Source organism: Rhinolophus ferrumequinum, chromosome 6 (genome assembly GCF_004115265.2).
Source record: "Rhinolophus ferrumequinum isolate MPI-CBG mRhiFer1 chromosome 6, mRhiFer1_v1.p, whole genome shotgun sequence".
NCBI classification, from domain to species: Eukaryota; Metazoa; Chordata; class Mammalia; order Chiroptera; family Rhinolophidae; genus Rhinolophus; species Rhinolophus ferrumequinum.
The window spans coordinates 97,315,733-97,343,328 of record NC_046289.1 but is presented as its reverse complement, the minus strand read 5'-3'; the positions used below and the strand labels follow the sequence as shown (position 1 = coordinate 97,343,328).

The window sequence follows — 27,596 nt, the reverse complement described above, 5'->3', positions numbered from 1 at the left end:
TCCAGCCCCTACTAAAGTATTCCCATGGCCCCAACTTGTCCTTCCTTGTTCCAGCCCTAAGAACAAAGGCCTCCCGCTCCCGCTCCAAGCACCTCCCGCCCTCCCTAGTTCTCCCTACCCCCACTCCCGGCCCGACCTCCAACCATCCCATGAAATCTCCGAGCTCCCCAACCTCCTGTTCGGCCCAGTCCCCGAGGTGTGCGCTGGGGTGGGCACCCGTAGGGGTGGGACGTCGCGGGGCGGCGCTGGGGGAATGCTACCCCTGGACCCATAAATCTGGGAACCGCCCGAATAGGCCAGGGCAGCTGGGGTGGCCTGGGCCGAGGGTCAGGAGTACAGCCCTCCTCCAGCGTTCTAAGTTGGCGGCAACAGGTGGCCGAGGCGCCCGGGGGTCTGGGAGGAAAGGACTCCGAGGTTCCGAGGGCGGGTCTTGCCGCCTCCTCGCTTCCCCATTGGCTCCTCACAGAGTGCGAGGATCGATTTTTATGTACCGTATCCTTCCGCCACGGAATGTAGTCCTTCCCAAAGGGCAACCTAACTGTCTGTTCCGGCGCCGCCGCACTTCCTACAGAAGGGACTGCTCCCCTCGGGGACGCAGGGGGCGGGCCGGGCGAGCGGGGAGCCAGGATTGGGTGGGGGGCGGGGCGGCGGAGGGATTGCGGCGGCCTTGTAGTCGGAATAACCTTGAGGCTGAGGCAGTCGGCTGCACGCAGAAGCGACGCGCGCAGAGCCTCCTGACCTCTCTGCAGTGTACCCGCAGCCCGAGCGAGACCACACCGGAGGTGAGCTGGAGGGAGACAGGCTGAGCCATCCGTCCCCACCTGGGCTCCATCGCCCGGCTAGTGCGGAATCTGGCCGGTCTGCGCACACAGGGCACCCATTCCGGGGCGGCGCGGGATCCTGGGCATCTTGTACCCGGTTGGGGTCGGGAGAGAGGAGAAAGAAGCTGCTCGCGCCTAGGGCCTGCTCTTCAAGGCCCCCAGCTCCTGTTTCTTCCAAAGTCAGATGACTCAGCCAGATCCTCTCCTGCCTCGATCCCTACCCCAATTCTGGTGCGATCCTCGCCTCCCTTCCCACATGCCCTCCGAACCTCCTTTCCTCTCCTCCCTCCCCCTTGCTCTCTTGCTCGCCTCCTCCCCTTGCCCCTTAATACTGATCCATTCGCCCTTCGTCTTCCACCTGCCCGTGCCTCTTTATTCTGATGCTTTCCTTGTAACCTCCGCGTTCCTCCCGCATTCAGGTTCCCGGTGCCCACCTCGTGCCGCCAGCTACCCCATTCATGCGCTTGTTCCGCCCCTCCCCCCCACTCCGGTCACGTCCGCTCCTCGGCATCCTTCTCTGCGCGGTGCGGCCCTCGCCCCTCCCACTCGGGTCTAGTCACGTTCACGCCCCCTCCCCCGCCCATCTGGTCTCGTCCCACTGCTACCCCGCCCCCCAACTCGTGTCCCCCGTCTCCATCACGGCTCCAGTCTCCGACTCCTGGAACCCGTGTCCGGGGTCACCGACGAAGGGCAGTGGTCTGCGGGCCGGCAGAGCTGGGTCGGGTGCGGCCCGGGATGCAGCGGTGGCCCGGGTTACGTAACCCTGGGCCTTTCCGGCTGCAGGGAAAGAAAGGGTTGCACCTGGGTGCTCCAGATTCGATGCGGTGACCCAGGCGCTGCGCTCGCTCCGGGAGCGTGGCGGGGCTCCATCCCGCCGCGGCGGAGCTGCACGTAGTAGCCGGCGCCCGGGACCGGCCCCGCTCCGCCCCGCCGGACGACTGGCCTGCGGACCCGTTACCGCCCAGCCTCACCTCGGGCCTGGCCAGCCAGCCGTCCGTACGGCGCGGAGGCCTCCTCGCCTCTGCTTCACGTTGCTTCACAGATGCGCCCAGATTGTAGAACGCGGAGGTCACGGGGTGGGTGGGAGTAGGTGTGGGTAGCGGACAAATAGGTCTGGTGGTTGGTGCCACGTACCACCTTCACTCAATAAAAACTGTTCAGAAGCTGTTTGCGGGGAGGGGGATGGAGACCCGGATAACTATACTGGCCATTGCCCACAGAGCTCACAGCCTCGTTAGAGGACGAACATACCGGTAGAAGTTATCACTGGTTAGTGTGGTGAGGCAGGTACGCCCTTCCTGCTTGGGGAGGGCTTGGTGACAGGAGGCCTCACAGGGTGGCATCACACAGGGTTTGAAGAAGCAGGAAAGCACCTGCGGTCTGAAGGTTATTTAAAGGCACCCTTGGCTTCTTATCCGTGTGCTTCATTCAAACCCAGGCCATCGATCCCCTGCTATGCAAGTGACCTGATAGGTGACGTCGGTGTATGGTGGATAGAGGCATTGGGAGGTGTCAACAGGCGTTTAGAATCAGGTTTGACTCATACTGACAGGAGTGATGGAGGGCCTTCAGCCCCGGGGCCTGTTTGCCATGTGTAAACTGAGTAACATTTTCCTCATGCTTGTTGAAAGGATTTGTCTCTATGCACGCATCTAGGTGTATGTGTGTTGTAGTGTCTCATCTCTGGCGAGAAGTCCAGCAGAAATGCCTCTAAATGTGTTCTTTTAGTCACTGAGCACAATTAACAGGTAACTGAGCATAAGGGTTAATCTTGATGCCATCCCCAAACACACACTCACAGTTCCTTTTTGGAGGCAGGCTCTAAATACCAGACATCTCCTGGAAACCAATTCCCTCAGGGATCCTGGTACAGTGTTCACAAAGTAGCTAATAATGTGACTTTGTAACTGCACTTCAAACAGGTCTCCTGAGAATGGGGACCTCTAGACAAAGGAAGGGGAGGGCATTTCAGTCTTTGGTGTTTGGCTATAAGCGGAAACAGACTTACAACCCCAAGACTGAAATCTTCCCTACCCGCCAGCTGGGTTCTAGGATTCGCTCAGCCAGCTGGTAAGTGTGAAGTTAGGACTGAAGGCAGGGGGCACTAACCCTCTATTGGCTGTACTGAGGGTGAGGCCACTCCCTAGGGGAACAGCATTGTTAGCAAATAATTTGCCCTCTGGTTGTTTGAGGATGGTGCTGGGAATGCAGTGGCGCTGTTCTGAGGGGCTGGTAACCCATCACCAGGTCTGTGGGGAGGATGACTGAACCTCTCAACGTATCAGCTTTTGAGAGAATCCTCTTCATCAGGTGAGCGGGAAACATGTAATCTTTGCAGGTGTAAAAAGTCCCCTCTCCCCTTTCAGTGAGTCAAATAACAAAGCATGTATTTCCTGCAGTTAAAAATGTCTCAACTAAGTGAAAAATGGTTGTTCCAGGTCCCCAGGCTCTCTGCTGCCCTACGAGCTGAGGTGCAGTGTGGCACAGCCCTATACCCTGGTAATGCAGTCTGCGCCTTCTGCAGTGGGCATGGCAGCCTCATGGGATAAGGGCTGTAGTGGACTTGAATAAGGTATGAAAGAATGTCTTTGAACTCATTTCTGAGTGACTGGACTTGAGGCAAAATATATGGGTGTTAATTTCTTCCTGTCCAGTACAGCTACTCTCATTGTAAGCACTGTGTTAGAAGTAAATAATTTTAGTGTTGAATTCATAGTTGAACCAAGAGCGTTATTGCATCTTTAAGAAATGTGCCCCTGGTGACTTGGCAAATTTCATGGCTGTGACTCCAAACAGAGCTAGAACCTTACGGGAGTTGCTTCTGTGCCTTGAATGTTGTGACATCAATGTGGAGTCACAGGAAAAGCAATTTTCATTTCTTAAAGCTGTTTTATTTCTTAATGCTGAGGCAATGGAAGAAATGAGGAAACGTCTGTGAGCAGGAAGGTAGAAAAAAAAGCACCTCTTGCTTTACAGCCTCACGCTGCATGGGTTTTAATTTGCTTCAGCTTTTCTGAAGGCATGTCAGGATGTGTTATCCTGGCCAGTAGCTAAGACTGACAACAAGGTAGGGGAAAGTGACTCATTTGACATTAGCGTTATTCCTGAATTGTTCTGAGTGTCCGCAGTCAAATCCCAGGTAACTGGTACACCACAAGAATGAGTTGCCCACGGGAGCTGAGTTTTCTTGCAACTTTGTAGAGAATCTTATGAGAAGTGTAGGTGATTTGTTTGGTAAAAGGTCTTATGGGACTTTGCGTCATCACTATAAGCATCAGCTTCTGGTATGGATACGAATAGAGTGAAATGAAGACCTTTCTTAATACCACCATGCTTTCTGGGAACGTCCATGTTCTCCTGAGAGCCAGCATTCGACTAGAGAAACGAATAGTCTGATTCTCTGGGCTTTGTCAAAGAAGCTGTTTTGGGGAAGGTGAGCTCGAGTGGGTGATCGGTGCTGTGCAGCCGCTGTTAGGCCTTTTGGCATCCTGCTATGTCTGCTCAGCTGAAAAGGGGAGGTTGTCTGGGCCACCGAGCAGTGCCGCCCCACCCCTGCAGTGGTTTGTGCCAGTCTGCACGTAGGAGAGCCGCGCTGCAATACCTCTGGTGGCCTCTGAGACTCCGCTCCCCCACTTGTGACCTCAGGCAAAGCCCCTGGGGAGCTCTAAGCCTTTTTCCTGATGCCAGCAAGCTGCGTTTGGAGGTCAGGCAGGGACTGTGGTGGGGGAGAGTCCAGGACCCTCTGTGATAGGCCTGTGGTCACTGATGCAGCCCGCAGGATTCTCTGAAAGGAGCCCATCCCTTCCAAATGCCTTTAATCAACCTACAGACAGATCCTGTTTATTTAACTTCAGACGTCGGGTATCTCCCCTGTCAGGTGAAGGGTTAGCTGAGTCAGTCATGTTATGTGAAAAAACTACATGCATTCTGGAGGATCCCTGGAGCTTTGATCTAGTAAACAGGGAGGTAGAGACCTGCTCAGCGGTATCCCTCTTTTCTTACGATTTCAAAGTGCAGATTCACAAAGGTCACCCATCAGATGCAAACGTTTTAAAACTTTGCCAGGATCAAGTGTTGGCAAAGAGGTGGGAAGGCAAGCACTGACGTTACTGCTTGGTTGTAAATGGACGTACCCGCTTGGGAGAGCAATGCAGCAATATTTATTTTAGTAAGGTAGAAAATAAGCATAGCCTATGGCCCGGCAATCCCATGTCTGGATTTACAGAAGCTCACACCTGCACAGGGAGACGTGTACTAGGAGAAGATTGAAAATTGGGGGAAAAGTGATTTAATGGGGCGGGGGCGGGGGTGGCCAACCAGTACGGAATACATAAATGGTCTAGTTGTGCAGCAGACGGTGTAGCCGTTCATATGAATTAACTAGATCTATATATATCAGCTGGATAGATCTTAAATGTGCTGAATGGAAATGCAAGTTGTTTAATGATATTTTAGGGCACTTTAGAAAACAACTAAGTATACCTTAGGGTTCAGTATAAATACGGACACACTTAAATGAACTGGAAGGCTACAAAATTCGTGACAGGGGTTGGGTGTCAAAGTTCTTGAAGGGGTGTGGAAAGGGCTGAAGGTCTGGGGTTGGAGAAAAAAATAAACTGTAAAATTGTACTTTTTTAAAAGTCTGAAAAAAAATCTGCCTGAATGTTGATGGTCAGTTCTGGGTGGTGGAAATCCAGATGTTAATGTTTCTTTTTTTAATTCAAAACAAAAGAGAAGCAAACCTGTGAAGGAGACCGGTCAGACTAACTAGGTCAGTGCTCTGGATGAGCTGGCACTGCCCTGCCCCCCTCCACCCCCCTCCTCTCCCTCCAGCTGTGATGCAGGGCCGCTCCTCCTTTAAATGCTGAGCCAAAGCCTCACTTTGCTGAGACCACCTTCCAGCCTGCTTGTACCTGACTTGGAAGGACCCTAAACCAGGGTTCCAGGTCCCTTGCTGCCTCCAGAGTATGAATATCATGCCCAGAAGCACCACCTCGTTATTTTAAGCTTAGTAAAGAGGCACCACACAAAAGCTTCCTTCAGACTTCCTCCTTCAGGCTGAAACCCGTTCTCTGCTCTGAACATCTGCCCTCAAACCAGGAAGTCTTTGGCATCTGAGGACATGGAGGTTTCTCTGAGTTGGCACTTCCTGCCCTGGAGTTGACTGGTCCTTTTTTTGGGGGGTGGGTAGGCCCATTCAGTATCAGCTCTGTGTCCTATTCCGCACTCTAGTTTGAAACAGGACCTTAGACTCCTGCTTGTAAGGTGTAAGTCACTTAGCTGTAGCCTTGAAGAAATGAAAGTGCAAGGGAATTTTAGTTGAACGTACAGATGGGCTCGTTTTGTTTTGTGTTACCAGGCAAACCAGACTTTGCTTTCTGTTACGGGGCCTGCTGAAGGTGGAGTGGACTTCAGATTCACATCTCAGCTAAAAGTTGCTTATCCTCCATCCATTCCCCACTCCATATGCCAATACACCATTTTCATTAACAGGACATCAGAATGCAGCCATTCCCTCCAGACCCTGCCAGGTTCTGTGGCTGGCCCGGCACGTGCTTGGATCTTGTTTTGATCATAGAGGAGGCCAGTCTTTGGAATTATATTTCCCTGCTCCACCATCTTGGAAGAGAGCGCCTAGGAAGCAGGCTGGCCTGAGTGCCTGGTCCAGCATATTGTGATGCAAACTTTCTAATGGATGCTGACCTTCTGAAGATTTGGGAATTGAAAGGCCTTCGTGCTGGCTTGGAGACTTAAGTAGCAAATTGATGTCAGAGCAAGGAATACAATTGTGGGCATCAGGTGCCATCGTTATTGGGTTACTCTGTGTGGTGAGGTTGCCATCAGCACAAAATGGGTACAGAGAGCCCTGGCTCGTTAAAAATTGTTTTGTGCCCATACAGGCCCGTAGGCCAGGCTGGTTTACTAGGGCAGAATGATGTGGGTCTTTGTGAAAGAATTGGTGGAGTGAAGCGTGAATCTTCCCCAGAACAGCATGCCAACAGTACTGGCTCTAAAAGTGACATGTCGGGTATTCTTTATGAGTCCCCTCACCCCCCACTAGTTTCTGAAGAGAGGTATAACAGAAACTATAGTTTTAGAGAAGTGGGAGCCCTTGAGAAAGGAAAGGTGGGAATGGGTGCACCTGGAGCTGAGCTGCGACGCCCGTTGGCCACACTGAGGCTCTGGTGGTGTCTCGTTTCTCACAGAGGAGAAATGGCTCTGAGGAAGATGCTCCTGCAGGGGCTCAGGCTCGAGAATAAGGCTCCTGGACCTGGGCACGGTGTTTTCCGCCGGCAGTGGATACGCCGAGCTTGCTCTGCTGGCCGGAGGTTGGCTCTGCATGTCTGTGCCTCCCGAGAGGAGGATGCAGTCGTGAGTCAGACTGGCATGGGCTGGGCTGCATGTCCTGGCTGGCACTGTCCAAACGGCTAGCCTGAGGGAGGGGCGCTTCTCCAGAGACCCGCCCTGAACCTCCAGGGCTGAGCCTGCTGTGCTGGGCCGGCAGGGGAGGGTCTGGAGCCTGTTTTAGGCAGAACTCTAGGTAGGTGGTTGGTGGCATGGGCAGCGTATACTCAGGAAAAGAGACTCGAGGAAGACCTGGGAGACGGCAGGAGAGACTGGTTGATGACCCAGGGACGAAACATGACGTCTCAGGTTTGGAGGGCTTGACGGACTTACTGAGACCATGTAGGGGTCTGGGCCGACTTGCTGACAAGCTGCTTTTTTTTTTTTTTTTTTTTTACAAATGTTATTGTGGAATATTGAGGAACAGTGTGTTTCTCCAGGGCCCATCAGCTCTAAGTCGTTGTCCTTCAATCTAGTTGTGGAGGGTGCAGCTCAGCTCCGAGTCCAGTCGCCGTTTTTAGTCTTCAGTAGCAGGGGGCGCAGCCCACCATCCCATGCGGGAATCGAACCAGCAACCCTGTTGAGAGCTCGCACTCTAACCAACTGAGCTATCCGGCCACCCCACAAGCATGCTTTTGATTGCTTGTATGTATTTCCACTCAAATGCCAAACATTCTCACTTGTGATTTCTGTACTTAACAGGCTGGGTGAACACAGCATCAGCGTTTGTAAACCTCAGAATTAACTCGACATGGTGAAATAGGGTTAGTGCTTGAGCCCGATATAATTAATTGTATCTGCTGATGGCATCTCCTGTTCCTGGAGGCAGCTCTTATGTACCAAAACACCCTTGTCGCAAAGATTTTCCTGTGAAGCCCGAGGACAGGCTAAATAGGAAAAAAAATGTGCAGGATTTGGGCACATAACTAAGAGGTTTTGGGCACTGAATTGTCCTATGGACTGTATTATTCATTCATTCATTGCGTTGAGGTTGAATGCATCAAGGTTGACTTTCTTAAGCCATTGAAACTCCAGATGTGACCTAGGTCCTAAGACGTGTTACCATCTCACCTCTGCCTGTTTAGAGAGTATTCCCGAAGGACATAGAGCTGCTTATTGGAACTGGGAGCTTCACATTGGTTTTGATTTCAACACTTTTACCAGGATGCTTGTAAATATATCATTTTTTGGAAGAGGTGTATTCGTAATTTTTTCTTATTACAAAAATATTTCATATCAGTAAAGAAGAAAAAAATTTGCTGTAATCTTACTACCCAGGTAACATGTTAATATTTTAGTAGATAGCCTTCCAGTCTTTTATGTATGTTTAATTTAGTGTCCCTTCCACCTAAAAGGGGCAGGGATCAGATTCTTATATAGCATAGTGAAATGTTAGTGAACCACAGGTTTAGAGAGACTAGACGGAAAGCAATCTTTGGGTGCTAGGGAAGGGGAGGAAGCATCGGACAGGAGCCAGTAAGAACTCACTTTTACCTGCAAATTTTTTGGACCAGATTCTTGGTATTTCCTTGGGAGGCCTCTGTTTTTCTTTGTAACACAGCTTAATCTCTGGAAACAGCTACCGCCTGGATACCTGGTTTGTAAGGTAACTTTTCCATACCCCAAAGAGCTTTAGTTACACTCAGCTCTTACTTTAATCCTTGTACAGCTCTGCAGGGAAAAGCTTACTCAGCTCCAAGCAGTCTTTGCAAGTGGGGCCAAGGAGCCACCCTGAGCCAAAAAAGCACTATGTCACCGGAAGCCCAAGCCCAGAGAACACAAGGTATGACCCGATAATCAGTGGCCTCAGCCAGGTCTTTGCAAGGGGACCCTAATGTCTCAGGTCTAATCAAGAGCCAGCTGATGCTTTTTGAGAAGAGTGGGGTTCGTTTCCACTACCCACTTATTCAGGTCTTACTTGGCTCACGACACGGTCCTGGGATTGGGCGGCGCTCTCTCCACCTGGAGGCCACAGCAAGGCCTTAGTGTTCTAGCTGACATTGTATTCCACCGAGTACCGTCTCCTCAGGAATGTTCCCCTAACAGCCAGACTTACCTAAACCCGGCTTGGTGCTCTGCGGGAATGCAAGAAGCCCCGCCCCAAATGTGAGTGCAGGTAAAGGGACTCTGGCTGCCGAGGCCACCCAGCCAGTGATTCAGAAGTTCTCAGATTTGGGGAGTGGGGACTGGAGGTACAACTCTGCTTCTGACAGAGAGACATTAAGATACACTGAAAGGTCATTCAGCCGACACCAGAATCCCTCCAAGTGCTAGATGCTTAGAGATCCAGAACAACATAGGTCACGGAGGAGAGGGTGGCCGTCATTTGGGGAATGCACATTGGGAGGGACTGTGCACTTGCCATGTGGAGTAGTGAGGCGGTATCTTGTTTCCCCATTTTAAAGTTTCAGATTCTGTAGTTGAGGACTTGTAGCCATCCTTGTCAATAGCTGGCAGGAATTTTGCTCACACCTGGTCACAGAGCTTTTTGGGCTCTTACCAGACTTCTTGAAGATGACAGATGGATTTAGATGTATGCTTACTCGAGCCACCCAGAGAGTCCACAAATCAGGGGTGGAGAAGGAGTAAGGGTTTTATGATTTGGAGCCCCGAGATTTAGTAGGAGGTGGGACAGTGCTAAAGTGAGGTTTGTCCCTGAGCCTGGGCTGCAGCATTTAGGCTCAAGTGTTTTAGAAGGAATGGCCCTTGGTCCGAGAACTTGAGGAAAGGGACAGCCTTCTGAGGAGGAGTGTCAAGTTTCTGCTCACACCCTGACCTGACAGTTTTTCAGAGCACTGGCCAGAAGCTTCTCACTTCTTTGTCTCAAATCAGCGAACTAACCGGCTGAGTGAGTTTAGTTGTAAGTCAGTAAAGAAGAAAAGTAAAGGTCAGGACAGTTGTCAGGATTGTGACCCGGGCTGGTTAATTACCTGGAACGGATGGTCTTTGTCACTGGGGGTGGTGTGCTTGTCAGACTTAGAAAGGGAATCGGGATGCTGCATCGGAAAATCAGTTAGGGGAAAGATTCCACAAGTAACCTTAATCTCCTCGTGTTGTAAATGAAGTTGTAATAATTTTGGAATCAGACCTGTGCCGTTGTGGTCGTCCTTGGTTTTATGCACTGTGCTTTGCACATCCTGAAGTCCTGACCAAAAAAGCAGGTATTTTTTAGGTACAGTCTCCTGGGACGAAATATTTTGCATTCAGGGTTCTGTTGGACTTTGCTTCCTGTCCAAGGAGTGGTGTTTATTGCCCGTCAGTGGGCTGGGACCTACTTGGGCCTAGGGTGAGTCGAGGAATGAATTTATGTGGTGCTTTGGGTTAGTGAAAACCTGGGATTCTGGACCTAGGAGGTCTGTGTGTCTTCACTTACCAGGACGTCACTTTGGGTTTGGGTGGGATTGTTCAGAGGCAATATGGGTGCCCCACTCACTCCATAGCAGGTGTTTGTAGCTGTGGGAAAACTTTTCATACAAAGATCTGGATTTACCCAAGTTCTAAATTAGGAGTCAGTTGTTTGTATCACTGGAAGATGGTTACAGCTTCCTTTTGAGAAAGCGCCTTCGGTGCATGTAAAATGATGTTATTTATAGGATTAGCTGGAAAGCTGCTGTCAAGGTAGAAATTAGCCCATTCATTGTGAGGGAGGTCTGCTTACAGTGGATGCCTGGGAAGAACATGTATTGGGTACGAGGTTTTAACTTGTTCTTTACGGTCCTTCCGTCGCTCACGGCCCCGTGAGCCCTTTGCCTGCCCTGAGGAGCACCCACAGAGCCCGAGCGTGCGGGGCTCCCCATGGCGTGTGCACAGAGCGTGCTTCCTGAGTTCACATGTGAGCAGGAAACAGCCTCCTGTGCCAAGCGGTGTCTTCACCACGGGGCTTCGCAGGTTGATCACTGTCTTCAATTCCCCCGGACGCAGGACCTCAGGAGCCATGGCAAAGCCTCACAGTGATGTCGGGACCGCCTTCATTCAGACGCAGCAGCTGCACGCGGCCGTGGCCGACACGTTCCTGGAGCACATGTGCCGTCTGGACATCGACTCGCCGCCCATCACCGCCCGCAACACTGGCATCATCTGCACCATCGGTGAGTGGCTGTGCCCCGGCCCCGCACAGGGGCTTCACGTGCCAGTGGACTGTTTTGCTTAAAAGACTAAATAGAGACAGCAAAATGGATGCTGAGGAAGATTCTACACAGATTCTTACGGGAACTTAGGTCTGAGGAAATTGCAGTAGAGAATTAGTTTTGCTTTCTGTTTTTTGCTAAAGGCTGAATTTAGAGGGTGTGTTCCTTAGCACATCCTTCTAGGAGCATCTCACAGACCTAGGAAAGATCTTTTTTAACATGCGCTGTGCAACCAAGAGTCTATGGTGGGATGTGTGGCTGGGCTTCCGAGAGAACGAAGAGGGGCTGATCAAACCTTCCCTAGGCTTTCCTGGTGACATGGAGCCTGTAGAATTTGAAAGAAATAGACGTTGTCTCTAAAGTCGGTCAGTAAATAATAGCCACGTATATGGCTTTTGAAAGAATTTTGAGCTGTTTAATGAAGGAAAAGTTTAGGGGACAAAATAAAATATCAAGAGTTCCTTAAACTTAAGTACACTTAAAGTGTTAATCGTTCTTTGACTAATTAACACTTAGGGCTTGAAAACTTTTTCACCAGGCCCAGCTTCCCGATCAGTGGAGATGTTGAAGGAGATGATTAAGTCTGGAATGAACGTGGCTCGTCTGAACTTCTCTCATGGAACTCACGAGGTGAGCTTCTGCTGGCCCGTTGGGCCACTGGGATGGCTTGTAGGAAACTGGGGATGCAGCCATAGTGGACCAGGCCAGAAAGAGTGGGGTTTGCAGCCAATGGGAAGGTGGCCTTCACTAGCCTCTCCCTGCTCTCCTTTCCCTCACTTGCCATTTCAACTGGCTAACTCTCCTTCAGCAAAGAAGACCTTCTTGGTTTCCCCCGCACACCTGTGCTACCATTAGCCCCACAAGGGACAGTGGAAGGGTTCTCCTGGAAACCCCTCAAAGCCATGAAGTGCCCTGGCCTCAGGGTTTGCTTGACACGCCTACCCCTGGGTTTCTGTAGCCGCTCATATTGCAGTGATGAATCAAAAGATCACCCTGCAGGGGCCTTCCCGGTGGCTCAGGCAGTTAGAGCTCCATGCTCCTAACTCCGAAGGCTGCCAGTTTGATTCCCACATGGGCCAGTGGGCTCTCAACCACAGGGTTGCCGGTTCAACTCCTCAACTCCCACAAGGGATGGTGGGCTCCGCCCCCTGCAACTAAGATTGAACACGGCACCTTGAGCTGAGCTGCCGCTGAGCTCCCAGATGGCTCAGTTGGTTGGAGCGTGTCCTCTCAACCACAATTTTGCCACAAGGGATGGTAGGCTGTGCCCCCTGCAACTAGAAACGGCAACTGGACCTGGAGCTGAGCTGCGCCCTCCACAACTAAGACTGAAAGGACAACAACTTGACTTGGAAAAGTCCTGGAAGTACAAACTGTTCCCCAATAAAGTCCTGTTCCCCTTCCCCAATAAAATCTTTAAAAAAAAAAAAAAAAAAAAGATCACCCTGCAGATTGATTCTGGCCTAGTCTAGACCCAAGATAACTGGGCAGGCCCAGGAGAAGCGTTTCCACTGTGGCGAGTTAAGGACTGAGTTGAATGCACTAACACTCTGGCATTTAATAGCCCTCTTCGTCAGCATCGTGTTCCCAGCCTCTCTCTTCCCAGGGGTGCTGGAACGTAAAGATAAACTAAAGCCAACACTCCCCCAGGAGCCGGGTAGGAATCTATTAGTGCTGGGGCCGTTTACCAGCTGACTTGACCTGCGGACAGAGGCCTCACCCAAGGACCAGGTGGCAGCTATTGGGAAGTCCTCCGTTCCTATTTTGTTCCCAAGTTCAGAACAAACTTACTTTGAGGACTTTGGGGGCTCCCTGAGCGATAGTGCCTTTTCAAAACCTTCAGGCTCAACCCCAGGCCCTGGGATTTCACACTGGCATTGATAGAGGAGGAATAGATGAGGCAAATTTCCCCACTGTTGACTCTGTACTCTCTGATCAGAATAAAGAAGTGCCACCCTGTAAGGGCAGGTGGCAAAGGGCTGCCCTCTGGCATTTGGAAGTTGGTGTTTAGACTAAAAATAAAGCCTCAGGAAATGCAGTCCAAGAGGTGAATTCCTTCTTTCTGGAAACATGAGACTCTTCATAAGTTCCCTAACCCATTTTCCATAAACAGCCTATGGCCTGGCAGGTGACCAGCCACCAAATGTCATGGGGGCCTGACCAAGTTCAGAGGAACTGCTCAGCAGGCGCCTCAGGCAGGTTCAGATGCGTCCGTAATTTTCCAAAGGCAGGGGGGTCCTCAGCAGGAGTCGCCAGGAATTACCGCAGTGTTAGCTTAGCCCAAAGAGCAAGCTAAAGACATCACTCAAGATGGGTTCACTATTGGTCCCTGCTGCTGGAGTGTGCCACGGTCTCCTGTGTGCAGGGGAAGGAGCAGGAGTAGATTTTAAGAAGCTGACCTTCAACTAGGCTTTATCGCCTCTTCCATCCAGTAAAGTAACACCGCACAGCTCTGAAATGGCAGAGGAAGGACACGTGGTGTCTGCTGCACCCTGATGGGGGATTTGGGTCTTTTTAAACTACAGACGCATTTGGAGATAATCTGTGCTTTAACTCAATCCCAGGTTAGGCTTGGTGTTGAAAAAACAAAAAAAAACCCAAGTCTCTCTGCTGGGTTTATTTTGAGGTTTTTGACCAGGATGATGTTGCCCCTGGGATCTGGCTTTTGGAAGCTGATCTGAAATTGTTCTAATATTATATAATGTGATGTTATAGTTTGACTACGTGTCAGGACTCTTAACCAATGGCTGGGACATACTTTTACAGCTCTTGACAGTTTTGAACACTCTTCTACACGGAACACTGACATTGCTTCTCTCCCTCACTCTGGCAGAGGAACATGCACTGCCTGCGCTTTGCCAGCTTCACCGCAGTGTTCCTAGCTCCCCCCTTTGTCAGTTCACATGGGCAAGATGTGTTTTTACTGCACCTGTAGTCCCATTATGCCATGTTGGCCAGAAACACTGACTGACCAAGTTTAGAGCCTTCCAACAAGACCCCAGGGATAGAGGGAGACTTCAGTACCCCTCCCAGAAATGTACCAAAAGATGACTATAATAGACAGGATTTGAGTAATAGAATACCTACTAAGCTAACTGGGATGTTTATACTACTTTATGTCTCTAAGACTAAAAACGCGTGTTTATTTAAAACGCTGTTTCAAAAATATATTGAGCCACAAAAAGACCTCAAGTTTCATAAAGTAGAAATTATATAGATCATATTCTCTGACTTATCTTTATGGATATTGAGAACAAAGTCTAACATAGTAATCAGAAAACTTAAATGCAATTGTCAGAAAGCACAAGTGAAAGTATATGAAATAAATACATGTTTAACTCAAAACACTAGGGGGAAAAATAATCTTAAAAGAGTGAAGGAAAGGAATTGATTTAAAAGCATATTCAACAAATTAAGCTAAGAGTTAGTTGGTTCTTTGGGGACCAAAAAAAAAAAAAAAACCAAAACAGTAAAGCAGAAACTACTGGCAAGCCTGGTCAAGGACAAGGATGGCATATAAAGATTGAGTAGAAAAGGGGGTATTTCCTATACATTAGAAGAGTTTAAGTCATAAAGAGATTTACACTTTAATTCCTTTAAACTGAAATGAAATTGAGTATTGTCTAAGAAGTAGAAAATGTTAATAAACTAATAGCTTAAGAAAATGAAAAAGTGACTGGAAGATCTACCTCCACTTAGAACACCAGGCCCAAATGATTTTGATGGCTGAATTATGTCTCTCCATCAAGGAAGAGTTAATTTAATCTTTTGTTACTCTGATGCCAGTGCCTAGAAAAGTACAGAAATCTTCCCCATATGTTCTTTGCAACCAACATACCCTGATAGGTAGGTACTAAGATGAGACGAGGACAGTACCAAAACCAGACATGTTAGTACTAGAGTTTAGTACACTAGACCAGACTCACTAGAAAGATGCAGAAAGCATGAATAAAATTTTAAAAGTCCAAATCCAGCCATGTATTAAAGTTATGACCCAGGACCAAGTAAATGTGTACTAGGGACACGCAGTTCACACTGGGATTAAGTAGCGTGGTTGCTGTAAGATAAGATGATAATAATAGATAACATTTATTAAATAATTACTATGTGCCCATCTCTGTTCTAATTACTTCATGTATTCTTTTGCTCACATCAACTCTGAGGAAAAAGCATTTGACAGTACTCAACACCCAGTCCTTTAAACTATTTCTATGTTCTATTCTGTACGATTTTTATTGCAAAATTTTTTATTGCAAATCAGCAGTAGAAAGAAATTTTCATAACTTACAGTAAGAACCTCTACCTCTATAAAACAAGCGATGGTCCTCTTTATAGAGTATGCCTGAATTACGACCTGGAGATCTAGCTGTAAGCTTCAGGCAACGCCATGCGTGGAGAATGAAGCTCTGGCTCAGCTGCCCCTGCAGCCTCCTCCTCGCAAGTGCTGTTCTGGACAGGAACAGGGAAAGGACGAGGCCCACAAAGCCAAACTGGGTGCTTCTGTTATCAGCAATGTCATATTGATTACACTGTTTAAGAACTGTTGACATCTTGGCCTTAAGTTAACAGTAATGGAAAAAGAGAAACGGTTTAAGAGAGAAGATTGCAGTCAAGATTTGTGACAAGTGAGAAATAGCAACGGGCAATTAGTTCAGAGAAAGGTATATTCCCATCTTTCCCTATTCCACTTCTGTCTAATCGGACTCTAGAAAGTAATTGTGGAACAGGCCTGCATGACCTTAGCAAAGGAGGTCCCTGTTTGTTTAGCTTCGGCCAGTGTTAGCTTAAGTAAATAACCTTGAGTTTGAATTGTAGCTGGAATCAATAGAGAAAAGGCTCAGAATTACCAGATCTATCAGCATCTGACACTGATTGCCAGACCAGTATTACCGAAACACAAGCCTGAGCCTTTCATTCCTGTTGTCTGCTTTATTTAATGAGTCCTGGGGAAAAGAGAACAGCTGAAGGGACACAGGCTTCTTTCTTTTCTGTTGAGATGTGTTTACATTCATACCTTTACTGGTTTTTGGTGGCAGTACTCTAAAAAGTTTCTCAGATCTGCCGTCAGAGTGCATTAGTGCTATGGCAGGAGTGCGTGGAGCCAAGGAAGTTGAAACAAGCAGGTGGAGTACTCAATGCTTGGATGGTGCTGAGACTGGAGGGTGGTGGTGGTCTTTCCTGAGTGGTCCGCTTCAGCTCCAGCGCTAGGTCCTCCTGTATGGGAGGGCGCTTACCATCTTCCCTCCTTTCCCCAGTACCATGCAGACACCATCAAGAATGTGCGCGCAGCAACAGAAAGCTTTGCTTCTGACCCCATTCTCTACCGGCCGGTTGCTGTGGCCCTGGACACTAAAGGACCTGAGATCCGAACTGGGCTCATCAAAGGCGTGAGTATCCGGAGAGAAGCGAGAAGGAAGGTGCACGAGCCCCAGAGGCAAATTCAGCAGTCTGCCCTGCTGGAAGCCACGTTCCTCAGAGTTTAGGTCTCTCAAGGAGGGTCTTAGTCATCAGTGTAAAAAATGTTGATTTAATCTGCTTCCCTAAGGAAAAATACCACACAGGAATCTTTTTCACTCTAAACTACTTTCAAATCTCTCTACCTTTGGGGAGAAATGTGTCTCCTTTCCTGAATCATTTAAATAGCTTACCTAAAACATTGTAGGGTTTTCTTGGGTTATTTCCTTGAATTATACTAAGTTAGATGGTATGGTCATTTATTCCCGAAGGAAAAGGCTTTATTACTTCCAGCTGAGGCCTGAGTGTTGTTTCCTGGAGGCAAGCGTTTCTCTGCGGCAGTTTGGACGCATGGCTTTCTGTCTCGTTTGCAGAGTGGCACGGCGGAGGTGGAGCTGAAGAAAGGCGCCACTCTCAAGATCACTCTGGATAATGCCTACATGGAAAAGTGTGACGAGAACAACCTGTGGCTGGACTACAAGAACATTTGCAAGGTGGTGGAAGTGGGCAGCAAGATCTATGTGGACGACGGGCTTATTTCCCTGCAGGTGAAGCAGAAAGGTATGTCTGCAACTGGCTCCCGTCTCTCAATTTCCTGGACACAAGGAAGAGAGGAAGCTTGTTTGGCTGGCGGCAAGATTGAGTTTATTCTCAGGAATTCCTTTTGTATCTCCTATCCTCAAAAACAGATTTCAGTCCTGCTTAATGGTGCTCTTGGGGAGCATATGAGAAGATTTCTTTGCACCCATCCTCACTACTTGGGCTTTCCGCTTCCTTCCTCCATCCCTCAGTAGGATACGAGTATATTCAGACCTCCATTGTGTCTGGGAAGGATAACTCATATTTCTATAAGTGCCAGGTGTTATTCTAAACATTCCACATGATCATTTGTTTACATTTTAAAACAACCTAGGAGTAGGTGTTATCCCTATTTAACAAGTGAGGAAACAGGCACAGAGAGTTTAATTGACTTGCCAAGGTCACACAGTTAGTGGGCTGGGATTTGACCTGGCAGCATGGCTGCAGCTGCCTAACACAGTTCACTGTAGTGAGGAGGGAGGCAACGGCGTCCTGCCACTTCCCTTCCTGCCAAGAACATGTGCCCTCATCGCTCTGCCCCCCGCCACCTACTCCATCTCACACAGGTGCCGACTTCCTGGTGACGGAGGTGGAGAACGGTGGCACCTTGGGCAGCAAGAAGGGTGTGAACCTCCCCGGGGCTGCTGTGGACCTGCCTGCCGTGTCAGAAAAGGACATCCAGGACCTGAAGTTCGGGGTAGAGCAGGACGTAGATATGGTGTTCGCGTCCTTCATCCGCAAGGCGTCCGATGTGCATGAAGTCAGGAAGGTCCTGGGAGAAAAAGGAAAGAACATCAAGATAATCAGCAAAATCGAGAATCACGAGGGAGTTCGGAGGTAAGCGTCCCCAGCGCCTGCCCAGCTCTGTGCTCTTGCCTTCAGCAAGGAGGAGGAGGCATCCTCAAGGAGCAGCCCTCGGGTGTCCTTGGCTGGAAGAGGCCACGACCTTCGTGTTGGGAGCTGTCAGCAGGCCTCAGATTCCCTTTCTGCCATGGAAGTGTTGACTGGGGTGGAGTTGGCAGAGACCTCAGGAGGGGCCTCAGAAAAGGCAGGTGGAGAAGAAATGGGCCTGTGGGATTTGAGAGGAGACCTCACCTTCTCCCCAGTGCAGTGTGTGTACTAGTGCTAAAGGAACCCAGCAGTCTGAACCGGGCCCCTTTGGGGGACTGAGGAGGCTAGCACACCCCATCACCTCTGTGCACCCATGGCGAGTGACATCATGGTGATAGCATCCTGTCCTTGCAGCAGGACAGCCAAGTCAGAATCCCAGGAAGAGTTCCTTGGCATCACTGTGCGTTGCACCCTGTTCCCATAACCTGTCTTTCCACCTTCTCTGTCAGGTTTGATGAGATCCTGGAAGCTAGCGACGGGATCATGGTGGCCCGTGGTGATCTCGGCATTGAGATTCCTGCAGAGAAGGTCTTCCTTGCTCAGAAGATGATGATCGGGCGCTGCAACCGAGCGGGGAAGCCTGTCATCTGTGCCACGCAGGCATGTGCCCCTCCTCACGCACAGGAGCTTGCTCGGGAGATTTAGAGGCTGCCTGGTTTCTTCCCATGGACCTTCCCCGTATCACACACACACACACACACTCACTCACTCACACTCATTTTCCTCCATGCACCTACACAAAGCCGTACTCTGCACATACACACCATCCAGGGAGTCAGTGTGCAGTCATTTGTCCCTAAAGACAGCCCAGGCCACGCCTCACTGATGCTCTGTCCCCTTCCAGATGCTGGAGAGCATGATCAAGAAGCCCCGTCCCACCCGGGCTGAGGGCAGTGACGTGGCCAATGCAGTTCTGGACGGAGCCGACTGCATCATGCTGTCTGGAGAGACGGCCAAGGGGGACTACCCCCTGGAGGCTGTGCGCATGCAGCACCTGGTGAGTCCTTGGGGCCTGCCCATCCCCTGGCCCGGGCTTGGCTGGAGGCACGCTCTGGTTCAGAGCCACACCTAGGCTTCTGCACCCACACCTTTTATCATTGTCCAAGTCACGAGAATGAGGAGGTGTTTGCCGTGGGGTGGGGGTGTGTCTTGTTTTTTTCTGTCTGCCTTCCCTGCCCACACTCCCTCTCCTATTTCCTTCTGTTCTGGGGGCGTCCTCCTCCATCCGATGTAGCCTAATGCACTTCTGGCTCTCTCCCTTGGCTCAAGTACTGGTTTACTTGTACCTCCTCCTCTGGATAGTCCAGAGGATCTTTGCCCTACTCTGGAGAAAAGCCGAGGGCTCCTGCGCCCGGCCATCCTGTTTGTTGGGCTTCCATTTGGACTCCCCACCTGCCCACCGACAGGTGCCTCCCCGACAGGGGTGTCGGCCTGCACTGGAGGCTGACGCCTGCCCTGGGTTGACTGAGCTGGCTTTGCATGGTGCCTGCAGCAGGACCTGTCGTGCTGTGCTGTGCACTCGTCCCAGACTAAAAAATGCGGTGTAAGTGACGGGACAGGTCCACAAATAGAGACAGGTGGGAGGGTGGCGTATCCTGGCTGGCCCTGGTCTGAGAACATCTGGAGGAGTCCTGTAGGTGGCGCTTCTTTCTCCCCACGGAGCTACGGAGCTGGCTTCTCAAAGCTCTTGCGCTCGGCCATGTCCCAGTGCCTGGCTGCTCTTTGGGGCTTGAGGCTCAGTTCCTCTGCCCTGTCTGCTCCTGCTCCCGAGATTACTAAAGAGTTCACACAAGGATCAGCTTGTCAGGGTTATGCCTGGGAAAACGAGTGCTACCAATGAACTTCCCCACAGTAGTCCTTGGTCAGTGTTTATAATGTGTAGCTCAGTGAACTTGTCTCTTACCTGAAAATGGTTTCTCTTTAACCTTCCTGTTTCCTTTCAGTCAACAAAGGACACCATGCCCTTTATGTGACACCCTCTCCCCTGCAGTCCCCCAAATTTAGAACAGCGCCCCAAAAAGAACCTCTAGACTAAATGTCTTCCTTTCCTCTTTTCCTCTCTCTGTCCAATTATTCGGCTTAAATGGCTTCTAGAGAAGATAACGTCATTTATAATTGAACACTTTTTCAGTGGTGAACTGACGTCTTGACTAAAGATGTGTTCTGGGCTGCCCTCAGCATCCTTCATGGATTTTCTCATAATGAAGTTGGTAGAGACCCGTCCTGTCCTGGGGTGACTGTACCCTGGCCCTGGCAGATGTACCACCCTGTTGGTGAGACGGCTTGCTGTTGTCATGCCCAGTCGTACCCTGAGCTCTCTCTCATATGGCCCCAGTGGTAGGAACGTCCTGTCTCTCCCGGGAGACCGTTGGCCTTGAACCAGTCACCTCTAGAGTGGCTGCTGGTACATTTATGGGTCTCCCCACACATCCCCTCTTACCAATTGCCTTGCTTGGATGTGTGGCCTCAGGTGAGAGGGTGGCCCTGACGTGATTTACTGAACCAGGAAGACTGGGGACTTGAATGTGTCTTTGGGCAAATCGCAGCCTCTCAGAGCCTGTGTGTAAGGTGAATTCAGTGGGACACGTTTACTTACAGACCGCTGTTACTAAATGTCTGGTAAGTCCCTGTGTAGAGTGATGTCATCTTCAGCGCGTCTGTGAGATAGAGGTCGCCCCCGTTTCTAGGTGAGGGGACATGATATAATAAAGCCTGAGGTTAGCTCAGACCTGCTGGGCTCGGTCCTGAACATAGCAGGAGATCCGCTGGGTCTCCCTGTGGGGCTGGGGCTGGGGTCGGAGACTGAGGAGCTGGCTCTGGGCTATCACTTCTGTTTCCGTGTTTTCATGCCCCAGGCTTGCCTATAGCAGACGGACACCTTAGCTGTAGGGCTGGGATGGCATGGCCCTGCTCAGAAGATAAGTACGGGGTCCAGCCCTCTCCTCTCTCTGTCCCTAGTTAACCTGGCCGGCAGCTTCTCTTAACAGCTCTCTGCCCTCTGCTGTCTAACTGATGCGGTCAGTGTCCCTAACGAAGGACTAGGCAGGGCCAGGTAGGATCCAGTTCCTGTTCCCAGTCCTGTTGCCTAGCCGTTGGGCTTCACGCATTCCATTCTTGCAGAAAGAAATCCTTTAACCTAGTAAGTCCTGCCTCATGTCTGCTAATACTGTCCAATTAATGAGATGGTGTCACTGATTCTTCCCTCATCCATCATTCCCTTAAGATGCTGGTAATTGCAATGTCATTCTCTAAAGCTTAAATTTTCTTTCTATTAATAATTCCTGGTGTTTTCTGAGCAGGTGGTCTGTAAATAACTCAGTGGCTTTCCCATGACTTTCAATCATTGATTTTAATCAGATGTCTTGTTAAACTTACCTGCATGCTTCCACAGGCATCTGTCTCCACATGGCTGTTTTGTGTACCCTTGAAAGTTGGCCAGTTTTCCACCCGCTTTGAATGCGGTTTAGCCGCATGGCTTTGGCTTTGTCTGACCCCAGCTTTCCAGTGCTGCTCAGTGCATTTCCATGGTGGGCCGTTGGAAAGGCTTGTAGCAGCCCTGTGCCTGAAGCCAAGCCAAGCACTCCGTGAGTGCATGGGGGCAGACAGCCATGTGAGGGCGGGGGCCTGTTCCTTCCTGTAAGCTGTGTCACGAGGCAGCGTGGCCAAGTCCTGCCAGGGAGTGGCTCGGGCCCCGCCTAGGCACGTTTCCATGCTGAGGTGCTAGAGCCTGCCGCCATACTGTCTCCCTCCACCCCACCCCGATCAGTCTGTCCATAACGGAAGAACCAGTTTCCCCTCTGTTGGGGGAGAAGCAGCAGCACTGATGCTGGAAATTCTCCCCACATCCCTGAGCAGGCTTGTGTCACCCTGCCTCTTTGCATCTGCCTGAAGGACAGATTTAGCCAATTAACCTAAGGTTACCTTCTCTGATTAATTCCCCTTTCTGTCTTTCCATGTTGTTGTCTCTTGTTTTTCCCTCCTTCTTCCCTCTTTGCCTCCCTTCCCCCTACACCTTACAGATAGCTCGGGAGGCAGAGGCAGCCATGTTCCACCGCCAGCTGTTTGAAGAACTTGTGCGAGGCTCACGTCACTCCACAGACCTCATGGAGGCCATGGCCATGGGCAGCGTGCAGGCTTCTTATAAGTGTTTAGCGGCAGCTTTGATAGTTCTGACGGAGTCTGGCAGGTAGGGCCCTGAGGGCAGGTAACTCTGTAGGATAACCAGCCTCTTACTCCAGCTGCTCGGAAGACAGCCAGGGGCCAGCCCTGCACCTGAGGCCTGGCCTCAGCCTCTTCTCTCATCTTCCAGGAGCCAGCCAGGGAGTTCAGGGCAGGGCAGGGCCAGAGGGTCCTTCAGCTCGGTAGGCACATGTGGTGTCACAGGTACCTGGTGAAGGACTGTCCTGTGAGTCTTGATCTTGCTCAGCTCAGGACCTCAGTGATTGGGTTCCTCTTGGCCTTCGCAGTCAGGGACATGTTCCTCACCAGCTGTCTGTGCGACCCCTCCCCTCGCTCTCCATTGTGACACAGCTCTGACAGCGCTGTCCCCCCTGTCGTCCCTCTGGACGGATGTTGCTCCCCTAGATTGCCCGTGAGGCAGAGGCCGCCATCTACCACTTGCAATTATTTGAGGAACTCCGCCGCCTGGCGCCCATTACCAGCGACCCCACAGAAGCCACCGCCGTGGGTGCCGTGGAGGCCTCCTTCAAGTGCTGCAGTGGGGCCATAATCGTCCTCACCAAGTCGGGCAGGTAGGAGTGGCAGCAGCCCTGGGAATGCCCTGCTCAGTGGCACCTTCTCCTGGGGGTCCTGGGAGCAGTGCACTGAGCGCTGCTCAGATTGCACTGAGCCAAGGTAAGACCTTGCCTGCTGCTGGACCCTGCAGGGAAGGAGCCCCTCAGCCCCCAGGCCAGGACCCAGAAATGAGTGGAGTCCCGTCCCTGGGCCCAAAGGACTCCAGGCAGGGGGAGCATGTGGAGCCAAAGCACGTGTACACCTTCAGGATGAACCAGAGATTTCATTGCGTAACTGCAGATAAACTGACTGCTGGGTATTTCAAAGCTGGTCCTGAAAATAGTAAAAGACCACCAGCTTTGCTTACTCTGGTTACTGTGTGCTCTTTAATGACTCAGTTTGGAAAATTAGTTCTGTTCACTGATGTGCTCTGTGGTTGGTGCACACGTCCCTGTCTGTGCCTGAGCCCCCAAGACGAGTGGGTCCTGGCCCAGGAAAGGTCACTGGTGCCGTGCAGCCAAGCTGAGGCCTGTGTTCAGCCGTGGACTTGGGATCCTTTCCTAGTCCTGGACGTTGAGTTATCATCCTTCACTCCCGGTGTGGGGTGTGCTCCTCTACTGTCCACGGGGCGGCGGGGCTTTCCTGGAAGAGGAGCAGCAGGTGGGGCTGCCCAGACGCAGCTCTGTGCAGATTCCCTCAGCGGAGTGCTCAGGGTAAGGCGCTCTGGCCATCAGTGCTGACCTTTATGAAAAGGTCCCGGCTGTGCCGTCTCCCTATTTTTAGCTCCGGTCTTCTGGGATTTCACTCGCAGCCTGTCCTGACTTCAGCACTTGCTTCCCTCTGAAAACCATGTATGAAGGCCTGGCCTTAAGCAGGGCATTCTCAGCTGTGACATGGCTTAAGTTTCCTTGACACCTGTTGAGTGTCCTCATAGATTGCCTTCTGGGGTACAGTCTCTCCTGCACGCTCTTCCCCAACTCCCGAGACACATCTGCAACTACAAGTGTACATGTCAATGTTCAAGGAAGCATTTGGCACTGGGGCTTCAAAAGGGTCCCCTACCTTCCAGAGGAGCCTTCACAGGCAGAGCCCCCACACTAACACTTTGGTCTCCTCGCCTTGCCTCTTGGGTAGCACCCAGATTGCTAAGCCTGCCTCACTTAGATTCTCAGGTTTGTCTCCGTCTCTAGAGCTCAGTCAGTTGCTGGGACTTTTCAGGGACCTGGGGTCCACACGGGGTGGGGAGAGGGCCCAGCAGTAGGGAAGGCTTGGGTTGTAGATTTCCAGGGGGGCTGGTAGGCTCTGTTCCTGTTCTTGGCAGACGTTGAGTGAGGTGCTGTTCACATGCTGCTTGGCTTGTAGCTCTTACTGTGTTTCCCCAAAAATAAGACCTAGCCAGACAATCAGCACTACTGCATCTTTTGGAGCAAAAATTAAGATAAGACCTGGTATATGATATATGATATGCTATAAGACCCGTCTTATAGTAAAATAAGACCGGGTCTAATATTAATTTTTGCTCCAAAAGACGCATTAGAGCTGATTGTCCGGCTAGGTCTTATTTTCGGGGAATCATAGTAGCAGCAAGAGGAGTGGGTGCTGGTGAGGTTGGGGCAGGGCTGCCTCCGGTGGCCAGAACGAAAAAGTTCAGAGAGGGGTTCTGCCAGCTCTGGGCCATGTAGAGAAAGGGGTGAGACCCACCAGGCTGGGTCAGTAGGATCCTGGGGCCCTGGCCTATGAGGAAGGGTGGAGGGCAAATGGGTCGCATAGCTACGAAGGAAAGTGACGTGCTATGGAGGATACAGGAAGAAGGACTGCCCCAGCTGTAGGGGGCAGCTCCCCACTCCCACAGGAACCCAGGGAGCAGGCGCTGAAATGAGGTGGCCAGAGCCTCAGGCTAGCATAGTGAGTTGGGTTAGAGGGTAAACTGTTGGCTGAAGGCCACTGGGGGGCTTCCTGGGAGGCTCCCGGGACACTGTTGAATGGTCTCTTCTGCCTGTCCCCTACCCCTTCTCAGGTCTGCTCACCAGGTGGCCAGGTACCGCCCACGTGCCCCTATCATTGCTGTGACCCGGAATCACCAGACTGCTCGCCAGGCCCACCTGTACCGGGGCATCTTCCCTGTGGTGTGTAAGGACCCAGTGCAGGATGCCTGGGCCGAGGACGTGGACCTCCGGGTGAACTTGGCCATGAATGTTGGTGCGTGGCTGGGAGCAAGGACTAGAGCCTGCAGGGTGGGGGTGCTCAAGCACTGGGCTCTCTGGGACCCTGTGGAAAAGGGATGTGTGCACCTTAGGGTGCGGGAGCCCTGGCTGCCCTCACTGGGAATGTTCTCTGACACCTCCATCCCCTTCTCTGAAGTCTGTGCTGAGCCCGGGGGTAAGGAGGTCCTTTGAGTTGTGGGGCTCAGCAGCGTAGTTCTCCTCACTCATCCAGTCTAGAGCCCAAAGCAAAGGATCCTGGACAACCAGGGCTGTCCATTCTCCGGCATCTTCTCGTTACTGCGGTGTTTCTTTAATAAAATTAGCCAGAGAGCGCTCTTGCACTGTGGGGTGGCACACACAGATTATGTACTGATGTGGCCTTTATCCTTATAAGTGTAGGATGCCATGGGAAGAGAGGAAGCAGCTGGTTCTGACCTTGGGCAAGGCTCTCCACCCTCCAGAGTATAAACTAATGATGTCCAAAGGTCCATGCCAACTCTGCCATCTGAGTGATACGGAAAATCTCAGGGCCTCCCTCGTCCCCTTTGCCTAGGCTGTGATGCTGGTGCCACCTTGTGGTGTAAGGAAATAATGGTCAGCCGGCTCTGCTGGCTGTCTCTGGCTGTGGGGCTGTGTCCTTTGTTCATACCTGCCTGGCTTGGCACTGACTCACCCGCCTCCCTCTCTTTCTCCAGGCAAGGCCCGCGGCTTCTTCAAGAAAGGAGACGTGGTCATTGTGCTGACCGGCTGGCGCCCTGGCTCCGGCTTCACCAACACCATGCGTGTAGTACCTGTGCCGTGATGGGCCCCAGAGCCCCTCCTCCAGCCCCGTCCGTCCCATCCCCTCCCCACAACCCATCCATTAGGCCAGCAATGCTTGTAGTGCTCACATGGGGGCTGTAGTGTGGCCCTGGTGGGGTGGGACACCAGGGAAGATTAATGCCTCTATGAAACACGGCTATTTTTAAGACCCTGCTCCAGGCTGCCCATCTCAAGGCCCCACCCAAGCAAGAGAGAAGCATGGGTGCCGGACTGGAGGCTCCAGAGCTTAACACAGATGGCAACAGCTCCTGCTTCTCCTCCTTTGTGCACTCCGTTCAGTTCCTGTAGAAATGGATACTCAGAGAACCCTGAAGCCTGGGCTGGGGTCAGGAAACAGCCAGCAAGAGAGGGGCCTTCGGGCCTGGGGCAGTGGTTCCAGTTTCCGCCCACTGGCCCTGGCCTTCACTTGCTGCTCCAGCCCCCTCAACCTGCCCCGCTCCCACCTGGATGTGCACTGTGCACTTGTGTTCCTGCACTCCACTCAGCTGTCGCTGCAGACAAACACTCCATCCTCCACCTTGGTTTACCCACTCCTGCAGCCACCTCCAGGCCTGTTGCTATAGAGCCTACCTGTATGTCAATAAACAGCAGCTGAAGCACCTGTTGCCTCTCTTTTCTGATGGGGGGTGGTGAGCCCTGCTTCTGATAGGCAAGAGCCTCGTGGCTCCTGGTGGGGGCTCCCAAGTAACAGCTCGGGCCACCTGCCATCTTGTCTATCCCCAGGGTGGAGAGGTGCTGGGAAAGCAGTACCTGACTATCTTGAGAACAGGTCACCCCCTTCAGCACTCTGGGGACCTGTGGCAACTGTGACTGTAACAGGACCTGCATCTGGAAGTTTTAATGGCTTGTTTGAACCAAAGATAAGGCAACAGGGCCTCTGCCTCCTACTCTGGTGGGTAAACCAGGAGTAAAGTAGCCCTTGCTGTGCCCTGTGCTTCCATTAGGTCTTCATGCAGTAGAGACCTCTAAAGGAGATTTAGGATGAGACCTGGCTGCTGAGACCAGCTTCTGCTCCCTGTTCCCAGAACAACTGCAGCCCTGGGCTCCCTTTGTGCCCCTCTGTTTGCCGATGCCCTCCCTGCATGACAGCTGGGTCAAGGAGGTGAGGGAGGGTTGGGAATGGAACTGAATCGAGCTTGCACCTTACCCCTCTCCTGACCACTCAAGGACCAAGCCTTACGTCGTGGGGGTAGGAAGGAAAGGGGCCCGCAAGTCAAGAAAGAGGAACCCAAGTTTGGTCCCATTCTCAGTGCAGTTCCTTGTCACATCCCCATCAATCTCAGCGCTTCTGCTTGTGCTTCCCTGTTGATTTCCTGGCCAACTTCAGTCTTTCCCAGACTCCTCCAAAAGTTTTTTGCCTAAGAAACACTGAAGTTTCCAACTCTGGTAGAAGGTCATGACAGCATTCTAGTTCCCAGGCTGTCCGACTGGCGTTCAACCTCCCCAGTGGTTACCTACTCGTGTCCTCACTAAGCTGGTGAGGAGACAAATTGAAAGCTACCGTGGAGAAGAGTGTTGGCAGGGTTTGCTGGAGGACAGGAATCTGTTGCTGCAGAGCGCACCGAGCCCCGAGATTGAAAAGGCGTTGGAGGAAGAAACGAGGGGCAGGGCTCTCGCTG

At 51.3% G+C, this 27,596-nt stretch overlaps 1 protein-coding gene across 3 annotated transcripts; it reads left to right on the top strand.

Moving 5' to 3' along the window:
• The first annotated feature begins 559 nt into the window (after positions 1–559).
• PKM (pyruvate kinase M1/2) lies at positions 560–26,576 on the top strand. 3 transcript variants are annotated; one of them, XM_033107423.1, is made up of 11 exons: positions 560–782; positions 11,088–11,254; positions 11,832–11,923; positions 16,549–16,680; positions 17,122–17,308; positions 17,893–18,163; positions 18,667–18,817; positions 19,062–19,214; positions 22,802–22,968; positions 24,969–25,150; positions 25,851–26,576. In XM_033107423.1, exons 2-11 carry the CDS (start codon positions 11,101–11,103, stop codon positions 25,955–25,957), a joined length of 1,596 nt encoding a protein of 531 aa, XP_032963314.1. In that variant the 5' UTR covers positions 560–782; positions 11,088–11,100; the 3' UTR covers positions 25,958–26,576. The 3 variants fall into 3 exon arrangements, with proteins under 3 accessions (XP_032963314.1, XP_032963313.1, XP_032963315.1); XM_033107422.1 differs by lacking the exons at positions 560–782; positions 22,802–22,968 and adding exons at positions 8,841–8,949; positions 22,237–22,403; XM_033107424.1 differs by lacking the exons at positions 560–782; positions 11,832–11,923 and adding an exon at positions 8,916–8,949.
• The last annotated feature ends 1,020 nt before the right edge of the window (positions 26,577–27,596 follow it).